The sequence below is a fragment of the Pleuronectes platessa genome, chromosome 2 (genome assembly GCF_947347685.1).
Source record: "Pleuronectes platessa chromosome 2, fPlePla1.1, whole genome shotgun sequence".
Lineage (NCBI taxonomy): Eukaryota > Metazoa > Chordata > Actinopteri > Pleuronectiformes > Pleuronectidae > Pleuronectes > Pleuronectes platessa.
In genome coordinates, this window is record NC_070627.1 from 16,038,996 (window position 1) to 16,066,040 (window position 27,045).

Consider the following 27,045-nt stretch of genomic DNA (forward strand, 5'->3'; position numbering starts at 1 on the left):
CTCCTGCCCACACTTCCGCAAGTTTCCAAATTTAGCCCTGTTTTCTCCCTCCATTTCATAATTAAGGCTGGAACTGATCCACATCGTTGACGCCATCGGCCATCTCTGGAGATGCCTGCGACCATCTGTGTTTCCATCTCCATCCTCGTTTATTAATTTTTTGTTGTTGTTGTTGTCTTTTCTTTTTTCTAACCGCTCTGTCTCCTCTGTGTTAGTCTCTCCCTCCTCTATGATCATTCTTGTGTATGAACAGGTGGTGATTTATCTCATTCAGACACATCAGAGAAAGTAGATCAGCACAGAGGTGTTGAGTTCGTCATCAAACGATGGAGAGAATACTTGAATGAGTCTTGTTTCTTTAAGATATGAGCTCACTGTCAATCTGTGGCGGGGGGGTGTTTGATCAAGAGGAAAACAAATGTGCCTCCTTGTAATGTGGAATGGGGAAAGGCTGACAAGATGTTGCTCATCAAAGTGTTGTGTTTAAAACTTTGCTATTTCATATATCAGTCTGTAAAAAATGTGTTTCTGTTTTCAGGTGACATTACACAAAAGGGCTACGAGAAGAAAAGGACCAAACTCCTGGCTCCCTACGTCATCCACACTCCAGGTAAACCTCTTATGGAAGTTGTCTGGAATCTGGTGAAAGGAGAACTCAGGCAGCATCTGATGACGTATGCAGAAGGTTTCAATGTAGACTTGATGCATCAAGGAGACCAGAAGGTTGAACAACATAACAACGTCAACAGAGTAACATGAGAAATTGTCACCCCCAAGTCTGAAGATGTCTCCCACAGCATCCCAATATATCGCCCTCTACTTGCGTCACCCATCCTAACAGCAGATCCATGAAAGGCTAGAATGGCCACTCTCTATGTAACATGTAGGTTTTCGCGTCCTATTGGACAGTTAAGCCTAAAGTATGCATAACTAAATCACATTGTGTCCTTTCGTCTTGCCACTGGTAAAATACGGAAAGAGTTAACGTTGGTGCTTCTCTGTCTGGTGCATGTGAGCTAGATATGAAAGTCCCTAAACTCTACACTACATTGCACTGTTGGGCCTTTATCTATAACCTGACATTGGGTACTGCTTAGAGAGAGAAGGGAGTGTGTGTGGAATTAGACAGTCACTATTCTCCTGTACAGATATAATATACAATATACATAATATATAGTGGCATATACAGTAATGTGTGAGGATGGTCAAAAGTTCCTTAACAAACCCACATGTGCTCTGTCCTAAATCACCCACTCACACACTAACCCTTACTTCACTGTAAAAACGACATCTGCAAAAGAAAAAAACACTTTCAGACACAACATCATTGTCGCAGGATTATGACGTACAACTGCAACACAACGTTGGCTGGTAGAAAATCCCACAATTAATCAAAATTACAAAGCATTACTACCTTCCTCGCGTATTTACATTTGTACGACAGGTCGGGCTGTTCCTGCTGTCCTCTCTCCTCTCTCCTCTCCACTGTGAGCGCAATGCATGATGGTATATATTGCTTGGTTTGTGAAGATTGGTCCACTATTTACAGTATGTCATAAATAAATACACAGCACTATGAAATAGCTAACTCAGTAAATAGTTGACAATATAGTGACAATATTAGCAAATGTAATATCTCTCTGTTTTTTTCTTCTCTGGCTACAGCATATTAAAGAGCACTATGTTACAACCAATAAGAGAAATGTTTTGTCTGGTTCTGATTTTCATTGATTGTCAGTGTCTGTGACAGGGTTACATAAATTCCTACGACTGCCTGCTGTCAGTTACGATGCTCCATAAACCTTGTTGACAATGTATTTTTATAACAATGGTTATTTCAACCTGGCTCTCACACTGTTGATGTACTTAACAAACAAAAACATCTTAACCTGACCTCATTTTATGATAATTGTGTGACATGTGAATTAGACGCACAGTTAATGTTCTGTAGTGGCTGTTACTCTAAATGTCACTGGGAGATGACTAGATGATGCTCACTGCTGCCTCCTAGTGGTCCCTGCCTCTCACTAATGATGGGATATAAATCTTAGCACTGGTGTATTTCTGCAGGGCTCTGAGAGGAGCCGCAAACCACTAAACAAACTGCACGTCAGTCTGAGGTCTGAGGTACAGAGAATTTGGCGAATTTCCCTATGAGAAATTACCATTGGCTGGTTTTGTACTGTGCAGTTCTTTAACTGGGACTGGTTTGCATGACTCAGTTTTTACCACACAGTATTGCATAAGGTAAAGAAAAAAACGTATACATGATAACAGAGGTAGCCTATACACTTAAATTCCAATAAACCAGCTGTCGTTGCAATTTAGCAATTAATTCATTCAATGGTCTTTGAAAATTTTGGGGGATAAAACCCTTTAATATGTATTATCGGCAATATTATTTATAGTTAAAACAACAATAATACTAATATATGATAGAACAAAAAGAACAGGAAGAAAAAAGTCAACGGACTGCAAGACAACAAGTAATCATTTTCAACAAATACACATCTTTTTTATGAAAACTGTTCATTTGCTTATTTATTAATACACCTTTTATTTTCTTCCACAGTGGAGCCGCCCCCTCAGAATGATGTGCTGCCTCCCCCTCCCAGTTCTTCCTCCAGCCACGGCCCTCCTCCGTCCAGCTCGTCCCGGTACCGAGAACGTCGCTCCCGCAAAGCACATCGGAACGGAGGAACCAGGGATGACCGTTACAGATCAGGTCAGCAAGCACTCAAACATTACAAGACTCTTTACGATATGTAAAACACCACTGATGCACCAGTCACTGAAATGTAGTATCCTATGATGAGTGTACAGTCCTCAAGTTAAACTACACCGACTTCACTTGTTTAGCCAGCCTGTTTTTTAGCCTAGATGTGTGTGTGTGCGTGTGTGTGTGTGTGTGTGTGTCCTGCAGCTGGGGAGCCCTTCAGTGTGAGGAGCCTCGCTCTGTGAAAGCAGAGTGATGTCACTGCCTGGCTATGTGTGAGAAGGCTGTGTGGAGAACAGGGGGAATACTGATCTGGTGGGGAAAACCTGATGCTGGGGAGATTAAAGAAAAACAGCAGTAGAGCAGAGGTGAAAGAGCATGTGAGAAGAGTTATTGTGTCTACTGAGCTGACCCTGAAAGCATCCTCCCTCCACATCGGCCCACACCCCGCTGTTTTGGTGCCGTTATTCTCTCTCTGCCTGCTCGCCTTTCCAATGTGAAAATGTGAAACCCCCCCTCAAACTTCGGCATGATATAAACCAGGCGGAAGAGAGTCAATCTCTTAAACTGGAGCGCGATGGAGGATTGCCTGAAGATGTTTCAGTTGTAAAAAGAATCGGAATTGGAGGATGGATTAGAGCTTGGGAAGTTCAGGGAGCTGGACTTTAAAGGGAAAACTAGTAAGTGGAGGAAAATAACAGTTTGTAAGGAGTTTATTAACAAGGAATTTGAATGTGCACAGGTAGCTGGATGTCAGGGTCAAGGGGAGGGGATTGTTCCAGGTGTCATGGTTCCAGAGTCCAGACTTAAGCGACAGATAGTTTTTGAGTCCAAAAACAGTACCTAGACTGAAAAAAACTTCCTAGTGAGAGACGGAAGCCGCTGCAGCGTGTCTGCTCCCAACGACCTGGGTTGAGTCTTGTGGGATGAACCGGTTCTTATACTAGATCTGGTTTGAGGAGCAGATTAGGCAACATGGCTCAGGAGTAGAGATGAATAGGAGGGAAAACCGGAACCCACGCCCAACCAGACACACAAATACAAGCACAGACAATCCAAGGAAACCCAGGCAACAGGGTGTAATTCCAACGAAATCAGTCAAGGCACAATTTACCAATAAATGACTAAAAGCAATGAGGGGCTGTGCTGAAATGTGGGTTTCCACAGTTCAGTTTAAAAATAAAGTTTTGTCGGACTGATGGGTTGAAAGAAATGTCCTGGAGGAGACGAGCATCGAACAAGGACGAGAGAGATGATGAGCATTTGTCATAAAATGAGTGTGCCTTCCATTTTACTGTGACCGCTATGTAGTAGAGTTCAAATGGGGAACTGGAAGGTTATCAGCAGTCAAGTGTCCGAATTCACTCCCTTCTTCATTCATTAACTACTCCTCATATAATACAATAAGTACTAGTTAGAAGTTAACTGAGTTTCCACAATGTAGGAGTAATTATCATTTTGCTGCATCGATGCAGTAAATGGTAAATCCACTATATCTAAAGATGTGATTTTGAGCTATAAACTAAATGATGTCACTGTACTGTGATGAAACACATTCATAGTGGCAATCATATCAAATTTCTTATCACTTTTATAAACATTTGACAATTCATGGGTTGAGCACGGCTCAACACGACACCCAGTGTTTCAATGTTGGACCTTGCAAAGCTAATGTTGACACAGAGTTTGGTGTCTCTCACACCAGGAAGTTTATCACCTGAGATACAGCCAACTGCTGTGTACCTTTGCATATCTGTGATTCTCACTCAGTTCAACAGAAAGTGATTTGTTTTTTATATCCGTCATTTAGCCTACATTCACTTATATAGATGGCTTGACCAAAATAATGGAAACAAAAATTATCATAAGATTGAATCCAACTTACATCACATCAGCTATCATGTCAATTAGTTAAAAGCTGAGGAATCACCAAAGGGATCACCTTTCATCTGGATGAGGCAAACATGATCCATATCAAATTTCATGAAATCCACACCAAATGTTGGCGCTGACAGACTGAACCCCGTCGTCATACACAGAACCACATCGCTAGAGAAGCAAAGAGATGAGAAATAACTAAACACTGGAGCAATAAGAAACAGGGGGAAGTAAAGATCTTATGGCTGCATCTCATCTCCTGTAGCTTCCTCCAGTTATTTCTACTCTGACTCCGCCTGTCAGCACTTACTTCCCTACAATACACTGTTGACTGTTTATATGATGCTCCTGTTTCTAGGGATTCACCAGAGATTAATCTGCTGAAAACTTTTCCACTGACTCAGATTCACATAAAAGACAATGTTAGATTTTGGCCTTTAGCTGCGTGTGTCAAACACACCTCACTCCTGCCTAAAGCCACGGAGTCGGCCTTCACTCTCCCAGACATGTTTGAGGACTCGGCCTCATCTGACGCTCCCGTGGGAGTGTGGACAGCGGCCCATTATGAGGGAAGATGATTTAGCTCGGAGCAATCTGCTCAGCAGAGAGCTCACTTATGTAATCATGGTCCCCACTGCTGCAGTGTAATGAGCTGTGCTGGATTATTTATTTAAATGTGTTGATGTCTGAATGGAAATAATGTCCCCAGAGTGAATAGATGGGGTTTGTCAGCGAGAGGGCTTTTGTTGCACATGTTTTGCTTGGCAGTCTGAATGTGTGGCTTCGCACATGCTCATTTTCTCTATTTGCTTGTGGGTGTCATCAATTGAGAGAATCCCTGCATTTATTACTTGGTGAATTAGTGTGTGCATGTGGAGGAGAGAGTGTGTGACCTAACAGTCATTCTCTCACGATTCTCTTCTGACTCCTTCAACGATAATATTTCCTTCACATTTTATATGCTGTGTCGTCCTAAACGAAAGCTTACTGAAACTAAACTATAATGCTTGTGTTAAAAAATACCAGTAAAACACTAGAAATGAAATCCTTTATATTCAGATAAAGCAATGTTTACCTGTTAATAGTGTCTATGAGCTGCAAGCAGATCAGTGTTTTGTTTTCTCAGTCTCAGTTTACTAGATTTCAATATTTATTTGTAGAATTTTCTATATATACAGTATATATATGTTCTTCTATTCTGTTCAGATTTATCTTGCCACATTAAAGAATGTCGTATTTTGTCGTATCTCCTTTGCTTTATCTACGAGATAAATAGAAGATAATACAATAATAATGATACTACTATCATTACCTCCATACCTGGCAACTTTTTACACTTCATGGTAAAGCTGGTTTCTTTACCTGCATTTTAACTGGAGGATCCATTCCGGCAGTATGCTAGTTGCCAGGCCCTTGATTGATTTGAGAGAGTAAACTTTCTGGATGTTGAGTTGGGATCGACTGACTTATATGATTCACAGATCAGTGAAATAATTCAAACAAATATCAGCTACATTGAAGCACAATTTGGGAAAACATTACAATTTAATCTCGCATCATTAAAAAACAACAACCTTGGGTTATAGGAAAATAATCTCTCAATAAAAACCGATCCTTGACTCTATGTTGCGGTCAGTATCTCTTGCCGAGTGAATTCAAAAATGTTTAAAGATTAGTATTTTATTGTTAAATTCATGGTTTCCTTGTTTTTATTTAGATCCAAAGCCACCAGGATAAAGCTATCCCTAACCTGCATTGTTCTCTGTCTGTGCAGATATCCACACTGAGGCAGTACAAGCTGCCCTGGCTAAACATAAGGAGGAGAAGATGGCACTGCCCATGCCCACCAAGCGGCGCTCCACTTACGTCCAGTCTCCTATTAATACTCGTACACCACCAGGTTGGAGGAGGTCTTCCTGTCCTCTTAAGACATATCTACAGACACATCTGACCTTTAACCAGAGGAATACAGGGCTGAAAATGTATACTTTTTTCTCTTTTATTTAGACTCTTCATCAGATGATGAAGATGAGACATCTGTGCGCAGGCAGTCATCACTGGTCGCTCCCCAGCACTTGGTCAGTTCAAACCTGCAGAGCCCAGACGCTTGGATCAACCGCACCGTCCAAGGCTCCTCCACCTCGTCCTCGGCCTCCTCCACCCTGTCCCACGGAGACGCCAAACCACAGCCTCAGAGCCAAGCTCAGCCTCAGCCCCAGTACAAACCGCAGTACCAACCTCTGTTTCAGCCGCACTACCAACACCAGCCTCAGCCTCAGCACCAGCCTCAGCCTCAGCCTCAGCACCAGCCCCGCACCACAGCTGTGACCGACATGCTGGCTCAAAGTCGCATTGGTGAGATGCTGTTGTTAATTGTATTAGTTCAGCAGTTTCCATCGCAAAGTTAGAAATTATTTATTACAGGAGTTTGCATCTTTTCCTTGTGTGGGTTTTCTGCGTGTACTCCAGATTCCTCCCACGGTCCAAAGACATGCAGTTTAGGTTTAGTGGAGACTAACGTCATGCTATCTCCATCTTTATACTGTATAAAGTCTATGGGTGTAGCTAATGGATCAATATAAAAAAGCAATAATTTAGGAATATTAAATCCATTCATTTGTTTCTGCCACTCTAATTACATTTAATTAATAACTGGTACACCTGCTTTGAAAGGATTTAATATCTGACGTTAACTGTTGAGCTGTTGTAAATCTATGCATCCACACATCGAAGGAATTGATGTCTACATGAATCATATATATGAACTTTGGCAGATTTGTTTATGCATGCTGGAGTCTAGCACGTTCAAATACCTTTCAAACATTCCAGAGTGTAGTATTTTAAAGTTAGTTGAATCAAAAAATTTGGTTTGATCACACCCTCTCCCGTTGCTCCCCCTGCAGTCCCCTCAGAGAACAGCGCCCCGCCTCCAGACGTTACAGCTGTGGCCCCTCCAGCCAGGGGCCCGCGGGTGGACCTGACCTCCAACGCCGTGGTACGGGGGATGAGCCGTGGGCAGAGCCGCTCCAGCATGATGGAGACTGGGGATGGTAACGGCCACACCACACAACTGTTCTTTATTTGTTTGTGTGTCTCTGCAGGAGCCTTTGTGTGTCTGGCTCTTCTCTCTTCTCAATAACTGCTGACTTCCAACCATGACATATCAATAATCAGACTTTACTGCTTTCTTTCTCCACCCTGTCACTTGTTTATTTCACTGGCTGATACAGTAGGAAGAGGTAATACGCAGAGTAAGGAAACTCTTTAATATATAATGTCCCTCTGTGATGTTGCTGTTCCACCCTTACTCGCCCTCTTGTTTATAATGATAATAAATAAAAAAAATGCAACAAACACAACCTAAATTAAATCTGCACGTGTAACCCAAGCCCCCCCAAAAACCCTCACTTCTCCTCGTGTTTTCCTCGTGTTGTTTCCACCTAATGTGAGTCGGCTGCTGTTCGTCCCAGAGAATTACTACAATCAATTCAAAACAAACTTATGTCAACAAATCTCTACAATATCTCCACTTTGGGATGAAGAGCAGCAGACTGGGAGATGTGAAGACGTTCTAACAGGTAGTGTTTTCACTGTGTTTATGAACCGTTGTGTGTGACTGTGTCTGTCCTGCCACTGCTTGTAGGGGTTCCTGTGAACAGCCGAGTGTCCACTAAGATCCAGCAGCTTCTCAACACCCTGAAGAGGCCGAAGAGGCCCCCGCTCAGCGAGTTCTTCACCGACGACGCAGAGGAGATAGTAGAAGGTACGCTGCTTCCTCAAACACTTCGACCACTGTGATCACAAGATTCCTCTGTACTAAGGTAAAGTTTCGGTGGTGGAGCGATTAGCAGAGTCCTGAACTGGTCCATTTTACAAACCTGCAGCCACAAAGCTCCGTACAAGACCCGACCCACAATTATCTCCAAACCTGACCCTTCACCCTGAGTAAACACACACGCTACATACACACTATCTTATTGCCTCCCTGTCCTCCTGTTTTGGTGGCTTAGTTGTGTTCTCGGGAAACAATCTGTCAACTGTCGCAGCACCTGTGCTCCTGCAGCTGTCGGCAGGTTTCCTCAGCGAAGACGTACCTAGCTCGCGGCCATCATAAGCTTATGGTTTCTGTCACTTTTCACAAGCAGCAAAGCCACCGAGAAGGGGTCAAAGATGGTGTCGTGGGCTTTCACAGCATAATAAATCCTTGCCGCAGACTAGGCTTTATATAAGCTGATTTAGATGTTAAAAATACTGCACAATAATTTCAACTTCTTATTTCTCCAGAAAAAGAAACATACTGTCATTCTCACCCGCTGCCCGACTTCGTTTTGTTCATTTCTAGCCATAAATATATATATAAACTAGGGCTGTGAAATGATTCAAATTTTTAATCAAATTAATCACAGGTTTCTATGGATTAATCATGATTAATCACATTACCGATTTTCTCGGAATATTTTTGTGAAAACAAGATTTATGACATTTAACTTTTCTTTTGTGCTGCAACTCAGCAGTTCTTCAGCAGTTATCATTGCTTTTCCATATGGAACATTAATATAATCTTCATCCTAAACAATATTCGGGCTCCTTAGCCATTGTGTGGTTGAATAAAACTTTTTTTTTTTAAATCATACAGAAATTATTTGAGCTTCTTAGCCATAGGATGGTTGACATTTTTTATATTTTTTGTCACACAACCATTAACCACACCATGATACAATCTAATGCCTCTAAAGGCCCTCTTAGCTACTCGGTCTTTAGCCAGTTGGTGAGGCAAACTAACTTGTTCAAATTCTCTGACAGTAAAGCTGACCGCTTCTTTTGCACAATGTGTCCTGCGAGTGAGTCTGGTTTGGCGCATTCCACTTGAACGCCCCTCGCCAACCAACACATGCCATGTGCATATCACCTTGGTTTTACTGAATGTTCGATCTTTGTTTTTTTGGAACACGATCTTCCCGTCCAGAAGGTCCTCAGGTTCATCAAAATTATCCATGTTGTTTGTTTGTTTGAATGGCAGCTGCCGTCTGACTGCATTAGAGCGGCGACTAGTGCAGAGGCGGCGGAATTGGAAGGTCCTTCTGCGCATGCGTTAAATGCGTTAAAAAAAAAATTAATTGAATTAATGAATTAATCCTGTAATTTAATCATAACGCGTTATTTTTCACAGCTCTAATATAAACATATTTCTATATGTAGCACGCCTGTACCCGGAGCAGGACCAGGACGGATGCAAGTGTGGGTTTCCTTTGTGTTATTTAGTTTTCATTTTGTAGCATCCATATTGGACCACGTGTTCTGTTGTCTCTGCCATAGTGCCACAGCCAGACCCAAACACACCCAAGCCGGAGGGCCGTCAGATCATCCCAGTGAAAGGAGAGCCTCTGGGCGTGGTCAGCAACTGGCCCCCAGCCCTGCAGGCAGCACTGGCCCGTTGGGGGTCCACTCAGGGGAAGAGCCCCGCCCTCACTGCGCTTGACATCACAGGCAGACCGCTCTATACACTGACTTATGGTGAGGCACACAACTGTACCATTTCACATGCAGAAGCCATGGAAGGATGTTTACAGTGTCAAATCAAAGTCAAGTTAACTGTATCAAACAACTGAGTCGTACATTTTGTACCGGAAACTAACATCGCTGTGTTGCAAAGATATTTCTCTTGATCTTGTGCCATGAGATGTCCTTTTTTCTCAGATTCTACCTCCCCTGTCCACCTTCTGTCTGTCAGGGAAGCTGTGGAGTCGCAGTGTGAAGCTGGCGTACACCCTCCTGAACAAGCTGGGCACCAAGAACGAGCAAATCCTCAAACCTGGAGACAAGGTGAGACGGCAAACGCACACAAGCATAGAGGAGATACACACACACAAACTGGCAAAGTCCTACATTACAGAGGAATTAAACTTGAAGTACTCAAGGGCCAGAAGATTACTAAGACTGCTTTATCTACAGGGTTTACATCTATATAGATACATTTTCATCTTTATAATCTCACAAAAAGCTTACCATCAAGTTGAATGTCTTTGCAGGTGGCGTTGGTTTACCCCAACAGTGACCCTGGGATGTTCTGGGTGGCCTTCTATGGCTGCCTGCTGGCGGAAGTGATTCCTGTTCCTATCGAGGTTCCACTGTCACGCAAGGTAAGACCACCATCAGAGGAACAACACCACATAAGTAGTTATGAATGTATACTTGTGATAATTGTGTGATTTCTTGTGTGTGGGGTGTGTAACAGGACGCAGGTATCAGCCAGGTGGGTTTCCTGTTGGGCAGCTGTGGGGTTGGGCTGGCTCTGACCAGTGAGATCTGTTTGAAGGGTCTACCCAAGACACCCACAGGGGAAATTCTGCAATTCAAAGGTCAGCAACTTGTTTTTGTCCCTAAAGTTTTAGAATTACAGTATAATGGTTAATCATGTGTAATTGCTAACAGTCAAAATTACAGGTAAATTTCTGACTATTTTGAAATAGTTTATCTTCCCTGATGCCTCTCTCTGATAGGCTGGCCTCGACTTAAGTGGGTTGTGACGGATTCCAAATACCTGACCAAACCCTCCAAAGACTGGCAGCCTCACATCCCCACCGCCAACACTGACCCGGCATATATAGAGGTGACTTGGTTTCATTCTTTTTTTAAGACTATAATGTTGGACTGAAGTAACTATTAACTATATTCTTATTAGTAAGTTCATCTTTAAGATGATAAAATCTCTTTAAATTGTAACATATGCTTGTTTGATGGAGTATTTGGGCCTTATTGAAGAGAATACATCCTTAGATTTTGAGAACAAAGATGTAATTTAGAAGAAAATTGTATTTTAAAGAGAAAAAGTCATAATATTTAAAGTATACTATAAATATTTGACTCTTTCTTGCACCATTTTGACCAGTGTGTTTGTGTTTGCACCGGTGTTCACCTGTATGCTCTTGTGTCTCCTTCTTTGTGTAGTACAAGGCGAGAAAAGACGGCACGGTTGTGGGTGTGGCGGTGTCTAAAGTAGCCATGTTGACCCACTGCCAAGCACTGACCCAGGCCTGCAACTACTGCGAGGGTGAGCCCACAGACCTGAGGTGTCGTTATTAGCCTTGATCTGATGGATTCTTCCATGTCTCACGTCACTTCTGTCTTTCTTTCCTTTCAAGGGGAAACTTTAGTGAATGTGCTGGACTTTAAAAAGGACATAGGCCTGTGGCACGGTGTTCTCACGGTGAGCATGTGGAGACGTACTGTATGTTTAGGTGCCATCGATTTCAAGAAAGACACTTTTTTGTAATAATCTTGAAGTTTTATTGAAATGATTCAGCATTATATAGCATTTAGCATTCTTGTATTGTGACAGAATAAACAAAACTACATTTTCCCGGCTAAGCTCTACACTTTTAGTCACAAAGTCTGTTGAAAGCAGTTTAGTAGAATGTCATAATTTGGGCCTCTACCATGACGTGTTTAAGTATTTGATGTAGCTGTTTCATTTTATTTTATTTGTTCTTTCCAGGCTGTGATGAACAGGGTACACACCATCAGTGTTCCCTATGCAGTGATGAAGGCTTGTCCTCTCTCCTGGGTACAGAGGGTCCACATCCACAAAGGTAAATTACGCAGATTTTTCAGCTTGAGTAGCAGCAAGTAAAGAAATGTATTTAACACCCCTAATGTCACTTTTACTCCTGTGTAGCTCGTATAGGTTTGGTGAAGTGTCGGGATCTCCACTGGGCCATGATGGCTCATCGGGATCAGAGAGACACCAGCCTGGCTTCGTTACGGATGCTCATTGTGGCTGATGGTGCTAACCCCTGTGAGTACTTCACATGACCATAACCTGCTGTGAAATAAAGACCTGTTTAAACTGTACAGATCTGATGATGCAACATATTAAATCCACCAACTCTTACTCTTCAGGGTCGGTCTCGTCCTGTGATGCCTTCCTCAACGTGTTTCAGTCCCACGGCCTGAAGCCTGAGGTCATCTGTCCCTGTGCCACCTCCCCTGAGGCCATGACGGTCGCTATACGCAGGTATGACACTGACTCATATTTCCCTTTTTTTTTCTTATCTGCAAGTTCTGTAATGAATGGATTTGCACAACTCATATATTTGATGTTGTGTTGTGCATGAGATAAGAAGAATGGATGGGATGAATGGAATTGTTGATCAACCTCCTTCCTCTCCTGTGCAGACCAGGAGTACCGGGCGCACCCCTCCCTGCCCGGGCCATTCTTTCCATGGGTGGCCTGAGCCATGGTGTCATCAGGGTCAACACGGAGGACAAGAACTCCGCCCTGACAGTTCAAGATGTGGGTCACGTCATGCCTGGAGGTGAGAGCAGAAGGACAGATCCATAAAGATAGGTGCTTGAGGGGAAATCTGTCATGAGCTATCAGGATGAGCAAATGAACTACAGCTGCCAAAAAAGATCATAAATCAGTAACTGTATGTTGTAACATTATTTGAAATGTATTGGTTCTCACAGAGGAAAGATGCTCACGGCCCCTGAATGCAGCATAAAAATAGCTCTGAATTGAGCTAATACAATAAATTAAGATTTATTTGGCGAAAATTATCAAATATGCACATGTTCCATGATGATGTATATGATGATGATGTTTTTACTGTGTGTTTGTGACTCTGTCAAATACTCAGCCTGTGTGAGGTTACAAGACGTCACAGATAGAAATAAAACAGATGCAGAACATACATTTTTAAAGAGTTTTCAGGCTTTTATGTCTACAACAAAATCCATAATCATAATAACTTTATTTATTTAACACCATTCAAATACAGCTGTATCAAAGTGCTTTACATAGAGGACAATTAAAAACATGAACACAGAACAACATAGACTTCTGATAAAACATAACTACTGTATTTGCTTTCAATCCCCTAATATTAATACCTTAGTTTACAACTCTACAAGGAAATGAGACTCTTTATCCGTTTTTTGAAAATCACACAGCTCGCACATTTACTTTCCCCCTGAATTTCTATGAACCTGCAAACCTCAACAGAGTTTCACTGTACAGAATATCAGCTTTCAGTTGTGCACCTCTAGATCTTTGGCCTCTAGATAGCCACGATAAACACGGGTGTGCATTGAAGCCTGGGCTGAAAAGTACAAAACCATCAGTCACTATTGTCTGATTGTTGTGCTCTTCAGCTCTGATGTGCATCGTGAGACCTGACGGGCCTCCTCAGCTCTGTAGGACAGATGAGATAGGAGAGATAATCATCAACTCTCGTGCTGGAGGCACCATGTACTACGGGCTGCCCGGAGTCACAAAAAACACATTCGAGGTATGAGAGCCGGGGTAAAACTCAAATCTGCCTTCACTGATCTCATAAAATCCAAATTAGAGGATTTTTTCTGGGTTATAATTCCATCCTCTGTGTCTATGCTGTGTTCAGGTGATCCCAGTGAACAGTAACGGAGTTCCCATCGGAGAGATTCCATTTGTGCGGTCCGGACTCCTGGGCTTTGTCGGCCCCGTAAGTGGGACTGTTTTAATGAGAAACTCCAGCTGACCTGGAAACCATCCTCCTCTCTCGATCTTCAAATGGATCTGTGCACTTGATCGTGTACTGACCGCGCTCAATGTGCTCCCCGCTCCTTACAGGGCAGTCTGGTCTTTGTGGTGGGGAAGATCGAAGGTCTGCTGATGGTGAGCGGTCGGAGACACAATGCCGATGACCTGGTGGCCACCGCTCTCGCCGTGGAACCAGTCAAGACCGTGTACCGTGGGAGGTGAGATGGAATTCTGCTGAACACTTCTTGTGTATAGAGATGATGACTTCAAAGATATCCATACTGACATCTAGTGGTACAATGGAAGCACAGCAGACTCAAACATAGCACAACTTGATGTGTTGTCCATGGAAAATTATTAAAAGGATAGTTCACTAACATTTTTTAAATCACCAATTATCTACTCACCACTGGGTAGAGTGGAGGTGAAGTGTTTCAGTCCACTTTTTGACTTTGTGTGTGTTTGTGTGTGTGTGTGTGTGTGTGTGTGTGTGTGTGTGTGTGTGTGTGTGTGTGTGTGTGTGTGTGTGTGTGTGTGTGTGTGTGTGTGTGTGTCAGGATCGCTGTGTTTTCAGTCACAGTGTTCTATGATGAGAGGGTCGTGATTGTGGCGGAGCAGAGGCCTGATGCCAGTGAGGAGGACAGTTTCCAGTGGATGAGTCGAGTGCTTCAGGTAAATCACATCATCACCCTTCACGTGTTTATATTAGGAAGCAGCTTTCTTCAAGCACTGTCAACATTATTTTTGGTTTCCTCTGCAGGCTATCGACAGCATCCACCAGGTGGGCCTCTACTGTCTGGCTCTGGTACCGGCCAACACCTTACCTAAAACACCCCTGGGTGGCATCCACATCTCCGACGCCAAGCAAATCTTCTTGGATGGCAGCCTGCACCCGTGCAACATCCTCATGTGTCCCCACACGTGTGTCACCAACCTGCCCAAGCCGCGCCAGAAGCAGCCAGGTACACGTATGAGAAAATGGAGACTCCAAAATTGCAGTTTGAACTTGTTATGTTGAGCTCTCTGCCTGTGTACGATTTCCTCGTGAAGTGACGCCTGAATTACTAACTGAATCCCAAAGGAAAGAGAGAAACTGCTGACTCAGGCCAGCGTGCAAGAGTGGGACTGAGTATAAAGTGTTTTGTGAAAAAAAAGAGCCTGGTCAGTAGTTTTATATAACGCACACGTAATATTTTCTAAATTTGGACAAAGTAATATTCATGCCGCGTTGGCCGGGAAACTGTCGCACAATTGGAAAAAGTCACAATTATTTATACTATATTTATTTTGTGATCTCTTTTCTCAGATATGTGAATGACACCTGTGGTGGATTCTGACAGGATCATTATTCTTTCCTGTCTTTTTCTGCTTTTTTTCCTGCCCTACTCTTCCCTCTCTCACTCTTTCTTATACACACTTTCCTTATCTTGCAGTTGGTGTAGGTCCTGCATCTGTCATGGTGGGCAACCTGGTGGCAGGGAAGAGGATTGCACAGGCTGCGGGCAGGGACCTCGGCATGATTGACGACCAGGATCTCGTGCGGAAGGTGAGTGTGACTATGAGCATTTTAACAATATTCAACCAATCACTAATAATGAATCTGATTTTAACCACATTTTCTTAAGAGCCACTTGTAGGTTCTTAATAAGCAGCTGGGAACACAATCAGTACTTTAACTTACAGTGTGTTTTGGGGGTAAATAGACATTTGAGAACTTTGCACTGCCAATGTAATAATGGCACAAGCTCAGTCAGAGCTCACTTCTTTAGATGTTAAAAAAAAATCTGGACTCTTCTCTCTTTTTCCTCTGGTCTCTCTCTGGATGTAGCTCTGTATGTGGCCCACTGTGATGGTAAGAGTCACGGCCCCCTCTGGCATCTTCCCCAAATCCTTGTTTACTCTCACCGTGCTCTTATCTATAGTGTATTGTGGATGTTATTTGTTGTGCTTATGTCAAAATGTGGGACTAGTCAAAAAGAAAGAAGCAGTTTTTGCATGTTTTTGTTATTATTTTAAATGCACCTTTTGTAAATATCCATTGTTTTACCGCAGACATACCCTTTCACATCCTTAGTTATTGTTCATTATGTGGATTGGCAGGGGAGCATGAGGCATAAAGTGTTTGCACGTCGGCAAGAGATAATTTAAACGGCTGTCTGCTGAGGTCAGCAGTCTCTGACTCCAAGTTTTGTTCTGTTTGTGAATAGGTGTGATTCCATCAGCTCAAACCTCTCCCTGTAAAACCTCTTCATGGTCGTGTTTATGATGTTTATTTAATCACAGCCTCACATGTACGGTTTGCACATCTAATTACCTTTCTCTTCCTATCACAGCATCAGTATTTGACGGAGGCTCTTCAGTGGAGAGCACAAACGGACCCAGACCACGTCCTCTATATTCTTCTCAATGCAAAGGTACCATACCCAGACTTCCCAGTTCACCACTTCGCAACCTGCCTCTGCCCAGCACCTCCCGTCATGTATTGTCCTCGATGCTGTTCTGTGCCGTGGTTCCTTTGCTGCTGCTCTTTCCTCCTCACTCTCCATGAAGGCTCATAGAAGGACAAGGAGGTCCCAGAACAGAGTCATACCACCAAATATAACTTTTAATGAAATAGACTTTGTTTTCTCTAAAGTGGTCCTGACTGAACTGGTGAAGACAGTTCTCATTTTATTTATCTATTTGTTTAAAGTTCGACACACCTGAATTAACAAAAACTCCATTAAGACAGCAATAGCACTAAGTGAGAGCTGACAAGACACAAGCAGAACAGCACAAACCACAAGACATGAATATAGTGATACACAACAACAAATACCAACACAAACAACAACAGACACTTTGGGCAGCGGGCAGAAGAAGTCCGGTTTAGGTAGGGTTACAATAACAACAGTAAAAAATTATCAAACTAGAAACTTAGTACAGTGCCTACCTCCACTCTTACAGAGATGTATTCTTGGCTGAAGGAGCAGGATCAGAGAGGGATTACAGTTCTCTCCTCTTGTAGTACCGCTCATATGTTTAAGTTACTTTGGTTTTAACTTGATGCACAGAAATAATGTAAAGATACCAGGATGTGAATTACATGTTATGTTTCTGAACCTGTATCTCTCTCTCTCTCTCTTTATCTCTCTCATTACTTCCTCCTGTCCTCCAGGGTGTAGCGGTGAGCACAGCGTCCTGCGTCCAGCTTCATAAGCGAGCTGAGAAGATCGCTGCAGCGCTCACAGAGAAAGGCAGCATCAACACCGGAGAGAACGTGGTTCTGCTCTATCCCCCTGGTAGGCTCCACTTCCAGCTTCCTCTTATTGATTATTGTTCAACATGGACGGTTTTCTCTCCTTCTTCTAATCGACCTTTGTCCTCCATCTTTCTCCCAGGCATTGATTTGATAGCAGCCTTCTACGGCTGTCTATATGCAGGATGTGTTCCTGTCAACGTCAGACCCCCACACCCTCAGAACCTAGCAGCCACACTGCCAACTGTTCGCATGATTATCGATGTAAGTCGATGAGTGCTCTTTTGCACATGCAACTGTGTGGTTATTCATGCTTAGATAAATGATAGTTTGTACAACACAACAATGCATTTTATACGTACCTAGAGCTGTTCTGTAACCTTTGACCATTTGTAGCAGCTTCTCATGTTGAATCCTGTTTATGTTCTGTCACCAGGTCAGTAAAGCTGCGTGTATCCTCACCACTCAAAACCTCATGAGGACACTCCGCTCTAAGGAGGCTGCAGCCTCTGTAAACATTAAAACGTGGCCAATAATCATCGACACAGGTAAGATATATAAGATATATAAGATATATAAGATAAAGAGGGCGAACATGTTAACTCGGGTCCGGCTGTGTGACAGTGAGCCACATTGCTGTGACCCTGAAACTGAAGCAACTAAATGAAACTTAGCCGTCTTTTATTTTATTATTTACATCTGTGCTTTTGTGCATAAAGATATGGAGCTGCAAGTGAATATAAAAGAAGTGAATCACATCACATAAAATGTCTCTGGTATTCAGGCCACTTAAAGGGGGATTTTCTTTTACAAGAATAAAGTCTGTTATTATAAAGATTATGATTTTATTCTTGTAATTATGCAACTTTTTGCACTTAGCAATTTGTTAGATTGGGGACTTACTTCTCATAATATGACATTTTGTAATTTTATTAGAAATTTATACTTAGACTTTACTCTTGTAATATTGCAACATTATTATTGAAATCAATCCAAAGTCTACCCTTTTTTGTCTTTCTCATTGACCCGTTTTGCATCAAATATTTGTAATAAAATGACAGTACTCTGAATTAACCATATATGAATTGTTAACAATAACTGATTTACTCATTAATAAAAAACAGGCTCCGCAGTAGTGAGTAGTATAGTGAGTGTAACGTGCACAGTTGTGTCAGGAACATGAATATCAGTTATTACAGAGTGTTTGCTGTAACACAGTTCACAGCATCAAGCCAAACAGGAAGTGGGACATTTCTCTGCAATGTCTCCTCCGGTTATCATCAATACTGCTCAGTGGTGTAGATTTATGTTGCTGCCTTCACTGTGGTTTATCTTCCCCAAAAAGAAAAGTACTTGAATAAGTTGCAGAACCAGTAGATAATATCTGATTGACATACAGATATCACTGTCGGTTGCTGATATTAATTTTATGTGTATTTCGTTATTCGTAAAACTCTACCGTTCTTGTTCCTGCAGACGACCTCCCGCGCCGACGGCCTCCACAGATCTACAAGCCTCCCACAGCGGAGATGATAGCTTATCTGGACTTCAGCGTGTCTACCACAGGCATGCTCACTGGAGTCAAGGTCAGACACATGAAATCCATCTTCAAATAATCTGGTCCACCTGCTGTTACACAGATGCTGCCATTTTCAATGTCTCTCACATTCCCCTTATCCATTGGGTCTCTACACCTTTTAGAATACGAATCACAAAAATGTTTAGTGTTAAAACTTCATTTGTTCATCTGTGAGGTTTTCCTACGATGGTCTAATGTGTCTTCTTGTCCATGACAGATCTCTCATGCAGCAGTCAGTGCTATTTGCCGCTCTGTAAAGCTGCAGTGTGAACTCTACTCCTCCCGCCAAATAGCCATCTGCCTGGATCCTTACTGCGGCCTGGGCTTTGTCTTGTGGTGCCTCGCAAGGTACAGAAAACTGTCCCACACCACACTTCACCCACTTTATGCACCAATGCTTTTTCTCTGAGATGTTTCTCCTCTACTCCTTCACTGGTTCTCCTGAAAACCTCTCTTCTCACAGTGTTTACTCAGGTCACCAGTCCATCCTGATTCCTCCCTTTGAGTTGGAGAGCTGCTTGCCTCTGTGGCTGAGCACGCTCAGTCAGTACCGCGTTAGAGACACCTTCTGCTCCTACTCTGTCATGGAGCTCTGCACTAAAGGACTGGGCACTCAGACTGAGTTACTCAAGGTAAGAGCTGCACACAAAAGCCCCGTGCAGAGTTTATAGATGAGTCCGAGGTCACTGTGTGTGTGTGTGTGTGTAGGTGTAAAGAGGGCAGTCAGGGGGGGGTAAATGAATAACGATTTCACCATTTAAAAAAAAAGTATAAATCATTATGTGGCGATTAATGTTTCTATTATGGGAACAAACTAACCATGACTTGTCACTAAGAAGCGTAAAAATACATTTGATTTATTTCGAAACTTTAGTGGGTCAGAGGACTGAGTAGATGGTTCTTCATATGTGGCCCGGGACACACGTGTGTTCACACAGAGAAAACAATGTGGCCACATGTGTCCCCGACCACCTCAGGATGTGGTTTGAGTTATGGGCTCTCAGGACAGTTGGGAGCGTTCAGACCTGTAGTTAGAGCTGACCACTTGTGATCGCATCCCTCAGGACAGATGGTAATACCAGATCTAAATGGGTCAGAGAGAAACGTTAATCACAACAAATATTGATTCTTTAGAATTGAATTATCGCTCTGTGTGTGTGTGTGTGTGTGTGTGTTTCAGACTCGTGGCGTGAACCTGTCGTGCGTGCGGAGCTGCGTGGTGATAGCAGAGGAACGCCCTCGCCTCGGCCTCACACACTCCTTCTCCAAGCTGTTTAAGGACGTGGGGCTATCACCCCGAGCTGTCAGCACTGCTTTTGGTTCCAGGGTGAACCTGGCCGTCTGCCTGCAGGTAAACCAGCCACACACAGCCTGGCATCACGTAGACACACACTGTGAGCTTCACCTCGAGTCTGACCTGTATGTGTCTGTCCTCTTCGCAGGGCACTACTGGTCCTGATCCCTGCACAGTGTATGTGGACATGAAGTCCCTCCGCCATGACAGGTGAGAACAGGTGGACTGATGTAGTCTGCAATTATTCTAAATCCTCAACAAATCTTAAATTGACACTTAAATTAAATGTTTTGGAAGAAAGGTCTGTATGGAGTTTAGGTTTGGTTACATATTGTTTTGTGTGTCTGAGGTCCACATTGTGACAACTGTACCAATCACAGGGATTTATTAATTTCCTATTTCATTTTGTGTTGATTTGTTTCCTGAGCTGCTTTAAAATGACTTAAAAAAAACAAATAAACTGCACACAGCCTGTAGCTACCTTCAGACATGCACTGAAGTCCAACATGATCCAGCAATTTTCTGTAGGGGCTGTATTAGAGAGTGCAAATGTCCGAGTCCAAGGAACTTGTCCTGCCACCCCCTGGAAAATAAATGGGAAAAACCAGAGTTGAGAGCGTGTTAGAATACTGCAGGAAAATGTGTTGCTGACCTTTCTAACACGTAAAGGCTGTGAACCTAGAAAAGAAATATCTGTAGATAAAAAAGTGTCATACATGTAGAAGATGCCAACAAACTTTAGTTATGCATCACTTCCTGCTGCTCTACTCGGGCCTAACCACTCCTCGTTCTGGACATGTTCCAGTTGTTGTGAATGAATCTGACCCGGACCCACTTCTGCTGTTTTCTTCATGTGTCATACTGGAGATTTTTCTGCATGTCGGAAACGACTTGAGTCTCTATCACAATAATTTAAAAGGTTTAATATTGTAAAACAGTAAATGTTAAATGAAAACAATATCACTTAAATTTTTCTAATAAAATAGTTTAGAAAATTATTTATAAATTATACAAAAATTCATAAATATCTGCCTATGAGGGCTTATATGTGTATGTGTTGTTTCAGGGTGAGGCTGGTGGAGCGAGGAGCGCCTCAAAGTCTTCCTCTAATGGAGTCTGGCAAGGTGAGATGCTCTATTCCTACGATGTGTGAAGTGTTAGTTAAAGGAATATTGATATAGTGATTTTAAATTTCTCGATGTTTTTTAGATTCTGCCAGGTGTGCGGGTGATAATCGTCAATCCAGAGACCAGAGGCCCCCTTGGTGACTCTCACCTGGGAGAGGTGAAAGGAAGATGTGAACAGACACTCAGTTTTAAGTGTTCGCCACCGGTGACGCCATCAGTGACCCTGTGTGTGCTTCTCATTCTCAGATCTGGGTGAATAGCCCTCACACTGCCAGTGGCTACTACACCATCTACGGAGAGGAGAGTCTCCAGGCCGACCACTTCAACACTAAACTCAGCTTCGGAGATCCCCAGACGCTGTGGGCCAGAACCGGATACCTGGGCTTTGTGAAGAGGACGGAGCTGTTGGGTGCCAGTGGAGGTAAATAGACCCTGACGCAGCCGAAACTTAGATTCAAAACAAAATTAAAATTGTCTCCAGTGTTAATTTTGGCAGCTATTTTTGATTTAGTCTTAGTCTTAGTCTTTTGACGAAAATGCATATTAGTTTTAGTCACCTTTTAGTCATTTTAATCCTTCTTAGTTTTAGTCTAGTTTTAGTCGACGAAAACAAATTACATTTTAGTCTAGTTTTAGTCGACGAAAAATAATTCCATTTTAGTCTAGTTTTAGTCACATTTAATAGCCACATTAAACTCCTTTTCTATAAAAACATATAGCTGCAGCCTAATAGCTTAAAAATATATATTTAATTTTAAATGTGAAAACAAAAAGGGAGAGCAGGTCAGACTGGAGCCGGACACAGAAACTGAACATCGGTACAAACCAACTGCAGCTTCTGCTCTGATGAAGAAGCTGAGGCGCTGATCTCTGAGCAGCTGAGACCATAGAAACTCTGGTTTTCACTGTTTCCATAGTTAAGAAGCAGTCGGTCACTGAGAGGGTGCTCCACGAGAACGCGCTCTGCTTTCACTGTGTCTCTCTGAGCGAGTGCGCGAGGCGGGGGGCGGAGCTACGGACCGGAGCGCTATCTGGGGCGCACACACACACAGACACACACAGACACACTCACTCGCCCGCTCCTGATACTTCATGACGGCCTGATACGATGATGTTTTAAAAATTATTGTGACTTAGTCAACCACCAACATTTTCGTCTCGTCTCGTCTCGTCAACGAAAATTAAAATAGATTTCGTCATAGTTTTTATTTTCAAAGATTCGTTTTCGTTACGTCTTCGTCTCGTCTTCGTCATGGAAAAAAGGTCGTTAACGAATATATTTCGTCATCGTCTTCGTCAACGAAATTAACACTGATTGTCTCCACAAAGTTTTCAGAGAATTATGCACGCAACGATTAACAAGGCAGTGCAGTCTAAAATAATATCCGTCAACACGTTGGGCTGCTCACACATTTCCCTCCGCTTTGTCTACAATCTTCTCTGGGTTGATTATGTCGCCTGTGTCTGTCTCAGATCGGCACGATGCTCTCTTTGTGGTCGGGTCGCTGGATGAGACCTTGGAGCTACGAGGGCTGCGTTACCACCCCATTGACATTGAGAACTCAGTGTCCCGGGCGCACCGCAGTATCGCTGAGAGGTGAGAATGCTCCCGTAGACATGATCTACCTGACACATGCACACATAAAGTATTTTAGGAAACTCAGGAAATCCAGCACTGAAGTGCAAATGGCTAAATGATAACATATTTCATGACACATTTCATTTCACTTCATACTTCTGCATGTCTTTTTGTATCATAAAATTCAGCTATAAATTACTTTATGATGATGATTATCACGACTTTAGCTGAAGGAAAATGTGGATTGAATTATTATTCGTTTCTGTTTAGTCTTTGTTTATTTCTTTGCTGAAAATCCCTCACAGGGGCATAAAAGTCTCTTTTATTTAATTTCATTTACTTTATTATTGTTTTGAGAAGATATTGGAGTGATTGAGGAACTAAATATTGGACTCTGCAGTTTTACAAACAGAATGACAGAAGCTTTGACTTCACTAAAACCTAGTGCAGTTAGGAATAGTTTAGGATGTGTTTTCTTTACTTTCTCTCCCACAGCTGCTGTCATTAATATACATACATTAATATGAATCTATAGATAGCGGCTGCTTAGCTTGACATAAAAACTGGAAATGGGGAAACAAATAGCCTGAATAAATTATATTTTTATACTGCATTTTAAGGAATTTTTGAGTTTCTGGTTGGTAAATGTACCTGTTTATCTTTAGATGGAGCCTGCTGAGCTTTTTCCCACCTGTGTTCAGTCTTTGTGCTCTTCAAATTTTGTGCATGAAAATATTTTCATCTAACACTTGGCAGCCTAAAAACATAATTCCCATACTAATGATAAAAATAATTTAAAAAACAAAAACAAAAAACAAAAACAATGTAACAAGAATATCAATCAATTTAACAGGGAATATAAAATTATGTAAATGATTTTTGAAAATCACAGAGTTTGAACGCCACGCTCACTCCCCCGGTTGTCCTTCCTCACAGTGCTGTGTTTACGTGGACCAACCTGCTGGTGGTGGTGTCGGAGCTGTGCGGCTCAGAGCAGGACGCGCTGGACCTGGTGCCTCTGATCACCAACGTGGTCCTGGAGGAGCACCACCTCATCGTGGGCGTGGTGGTCATCGTGGATCCTGGGGTCATACCCATCAACTCCAGGGGAGAGAAGCAACGCATGCACCTCCGTGACTCTTTCCTCGCTGACCAGCTGGATCCCATCTATGTTGCTTACAACATGTGATTGGGTCTGTTCTGCCATCGCCCCCAGTCCGGATGCTTCTGCACCTTCACCCAAACATTTAACTTTCTGAGCTGGCAGGTGACGAGAAGGAAAAGCATGAACCACACATCAAACTGCCACCCAGCCCTGTGTGACACCAGCATATCTTGGCCACTGCATGTCTGTGACTGGATCTGCCATGTTTGCAGCTGTTCACTGTGTTTTATAGATAGAATTTTGCAAATAGGATCGGAGCAACATGTACTGCATATGGCAAAGAGAAAAAAAACGCCCCTGTTGCACATTTTTGGGGGTAAGGGGGCAAACAACACGTACAACAGGACCACTTTTAATACAGATACTATATTCATGTCTTTGTGAAAATCCATCCTCTCATTCTGTACTCACCACAAACTGATTAATACACATTCCCCCTTTGTGTCGACACAAATTCCAAGAGCTACTAGACTACAATCTACAATTTTAAAATATTTTTGCATACAGCTTTTAAACTAATGCACACATTGCACGTGCTAAGCCCTTGTCATTTTTCACTAACACGAATATATAAAAGAGGACAAGCGGAAACCGAACCTTTAAACTAACAGCTATAGTGTCAGTCTGTGTAAATGATTTTAAATGATTATTTTGTCCCGTGACAATGAAGCCAAATAGATTCTCCTGCTATCATATATTTCCTGCCTTATAAAACTTCAGTCAAACATTCCTGTGGCTGTTAATTCTCCGTTGGTTTTGACCAGTTGTGGAAATTCTGACAGACGTCCAAAGGGAGCAAAGTAAAAAATAGGAAAGAGGCCATATTCTGCACGGCATCGAAAGGCCTCGCTGTATTTTAGATACTGTATGTTACTGTATAGATATTTTTAATTGTATAAATGTATAAATGCTAAATTCATCTCTCTTGGTTGATGGTTTCTGATGGATGGTTGTGCTGTGAGACGAGAACAAGAAGCAGAGGGAAGATTGTAAATAAGATTTGACAGTACTTTTGAAGTGGAATACTAACTGTATAATTGAGATCAATAAGTTTAAAGTGTCATGAGTCAGGTTAGATATAACATTGCACTTTCTCCACAAAAAAAAAGGATCTATTTTATTATAACAATGAGGCCACAAAGGTAATGGTTCAGGGGCATATATTATTCAGAGGTCATCTTGCTTGAGGGGCTTGAGGCAGAGATTTATCAGGAGGGAAATCTGCTAACGCCAGGTACCTTTCCTCAGACACAAAAAAAAAACTGGCGTTAGGAGAAGGCTAAAACCAACATCATGACTGTTTCTAGGAGACCAGGTTATTTTGTAAAACATACAAATACAGGCCCACAACTTTTCATCTAATATCCATTACCACCGTATGAATCACGCTCTTCTTGGTTTTGTATTGTATTATAATAGTGTTTGAGAGTTCTGCGTTTTCCTTTCCCTCTCGGCACTGTAAGAGTTCCATCGAACTGTTTTTGTGTTTGCGCGACTTTGTAAAGAATTACTTTGAATTCCAACAGCACTGTTGTTGGTACTGTAAGTCTATAGTCAATAGAGGAGAGCAATCATGTATCTGACTTTGTGTTCAGTCACTGGATTTAAAAAGCACTTGAAAATGCAGTTGCAGAGCTGAGCCACATCCGAAACACAATTGATTTGCAATCAATGAATAATATGAAACAGAAAAGGGTAAATAATCGTTTGCATCAAAATGTGTTTGGTGTCCTGCAATTTTCTGATTACCTTGTACTCTTTGCCTAAGTTATAGCTTGTTCGTTCAGTGATAATCCTTAATAACCAACATGTAAATAGCTTTTCGTTCTTTTTTTGACTTTTATAAATGTCCCATTACAACATCCGATCATGCCAAACGCAATAATAGAAAGATGTTTTATTATTTCAAGGTAAACAGGAATATGATCCGTTAAATTTACAGCACTTTGCACTGTAGTACTTGCAGTAGGTTTCTACTGTGTGGACTTAACATTTGAGTGATTAATTGAACTGCCCCCATTACATGTCTGATTAAATGTGTTTATAGTTTTAGAAATATTGTGCTTTATATTTGTTTTTCTTCCCCCAGTTTTAAGTCGACCCTAGAAAAAAAAAACGACTAACAACACTTCATCTTAGCTTTAACATTGCATCCAGCAGAACGTTTGCATGACTCAGCCAAGCACAAGAAGAAATCAGCTTGAGGCACATCTCATCCCGAGGCACAAGTGGGGGAGATATATATACATACACACATATATATATATAAGTCTACGTGAAACCATTTATTCAGGGAATAAAACTCATAACACAGGGATGGACCAGGTGGTCCCTTGGTGCAATTTGTGAATACTACCCATAAAATGTAGACGTTTGTCCAAAACAAAAATCTGTGTAATCATTGCAAATCTTTCCAACCTAATGAGCAAAAAGAGGAGTTACTGTTGCCAGTGTCCATCCACCATCTACTTGCTTCAGTGGGAAACTCACCCGCTGGTTTCCACTCTTTTTCTCCGACAGAGCTCTAACACTATGCAATCCCAAAGACAGTGCAATTTAATTTCCAAGCTTGCAGTTTGGTGAAACAGACATACTTCTACGTTTTGTAATAACAAAGAACAGAGGACTACCGAAATTTAACCAGTAGTGTACTTAAGATCGTGTTCATCTCTCTTCAGTTATTCTGTTGATATTTTATGTCTGCACTGTTGATATGTTGTATATGGATTATTTGGTCAATTCTAAACGTGCTCCATTAGGGTGTGATCCACTGATGAATCTTTAACACTACAGGGAGGTGTGTCGACTTGTGTAGTTAACAAATAAAGACGGTACATCCCTTCCCGTTTTTCTCACTTATTTTCTATTTTGAATGGTTGTACTATGTTTTATACTTTATGTAAACGTAATAATGAATAAACAAAAACATTTAATCATTTAAAGTGTGTG

At 42.1% G+C, this 27,045-nt stretch overlaps 1 protein-coding gene across 1 annotated transcript in view; it reads left to right on the top strand.

The window, feature by feature from the left end:
* dip2bb (disco-interacting protein 2 homolog Bb) overlaps positions 1–27,038 on the top strand; it is a 42,547-nt gene extending 15,509 nt beyond the window's left edge. Inside the window, exons 2-38 of the mRNA XM_053442485.1 lie at positions 539–610; positions 2,573–2,725; positions 6,369–6,494; positions 6,602–6,949; positions 7,498–7,644; positions 8,238–8,357; positions 9,911–10,108; positions 10,326–10,417; positions 10,624–10,734; positions 10,830–10,953; positions 11,095–11,204; positions 11,543–11,645; positions 11,737–11,801; positions 12,090–12,183; positions 12,270–12,389; positions 12,494–12,608; positions 12,770–12,909; positions 13,748–13,884; positions 13,996–14,076; positions 14,205–14,332; positions 14,672–14,786; positions 14,875–15,076; positions 15,548–15,660; positions 16,448–16,528; positions 17,272–17,395; positions 17,495–17,616; positions 17,789–17,900; positions 18,829–18,938; positions 19,149–19,279; positions 19,395–19,563; positions 20,112–20,282; positions 20,374–20,435; positions 21,292–21,349; positions 21,435–21,509; positions 21,599–21,773; positions 22,826–22,949; positions 23,868–27,038. Of these exons, the coding sequence (XP_053298460.1) occupies positions 539–610; positions 2,573–2,725; positions 6,369–6,494; positions 6,602–6,949; positions 7,498–7,644; positions 8,238–8,357; positions 9,911–10,108; positions 10,326–10,417; positions 10,624–10,734; positions 10,830–10,953; positions 11,095–11,204; positions 11,543–11,645; positions 11,737–11,801; positions 12,090–12,183; positions 12,270–12,389; positions 12,494–12,608; positions 12,770–12,909; positions 13,748–13,884; positions 13,996–14,076; positions 14,205–14,332; positions 14,672–14,786; positions 14,875–15,076; positions 15,548–15,660; positions 16,448–16,528; positions 17,272–17,395; positions 17,495–17,616; positions 17,789–17,900; positions 18,829–18,938; positions 19,149–19,279; positions 19,395–19,563; positions 20,112–20,282; positions 20,374–20,435; positions 21,292–21,349; positions 21,435–21,509; positions 21,599–21,773; positions 22,826–22,949; positions 23,868–24,120 (4,781 nt within the window). The 3' untranslated portion in view covers positions 24,121–27,038. The remainder of the gene's footprint in view (positions 1–538; positions 611–2,572; positions 2,726–6,368; positions 6,495–6,601; positions 6,950–7,497; positions 7,645–8,237; positions 8,358–9,910; positions 10,109–10,325; positions 10,418–10,623; positions 10,735–10,829; positions 10,954–11,094; positions 11,205–11,542; positions 11,646–11,736; positions 11,802–12,089; positions 12,184–12,269; positions 12,390–12,493; positions 12,609–12,769; positions 12,910–13,747; positions 13,885–13,995; positions 14,077–14,204; positions 14,333–14,671; positions 14,787–14,874; positions 15,077–15,547; positions 15,661–16,447; positions 16,529–17,271; positions 17,396–17,494; positions 17,617–17,788; positions 17,901–18,828; positions 18,939–19,148; positions 19,280–19,394; positions 19,564–20,111; positions 20,283–20,373; positions 20,436–21,291; positions 21,350–21,434; positions 21,510–21,598; positions 21,774–22,825; positions 22,950–23,867) is intronic.
* Positions 27,039–27,045: the final 7 nt, after the last annotated feature.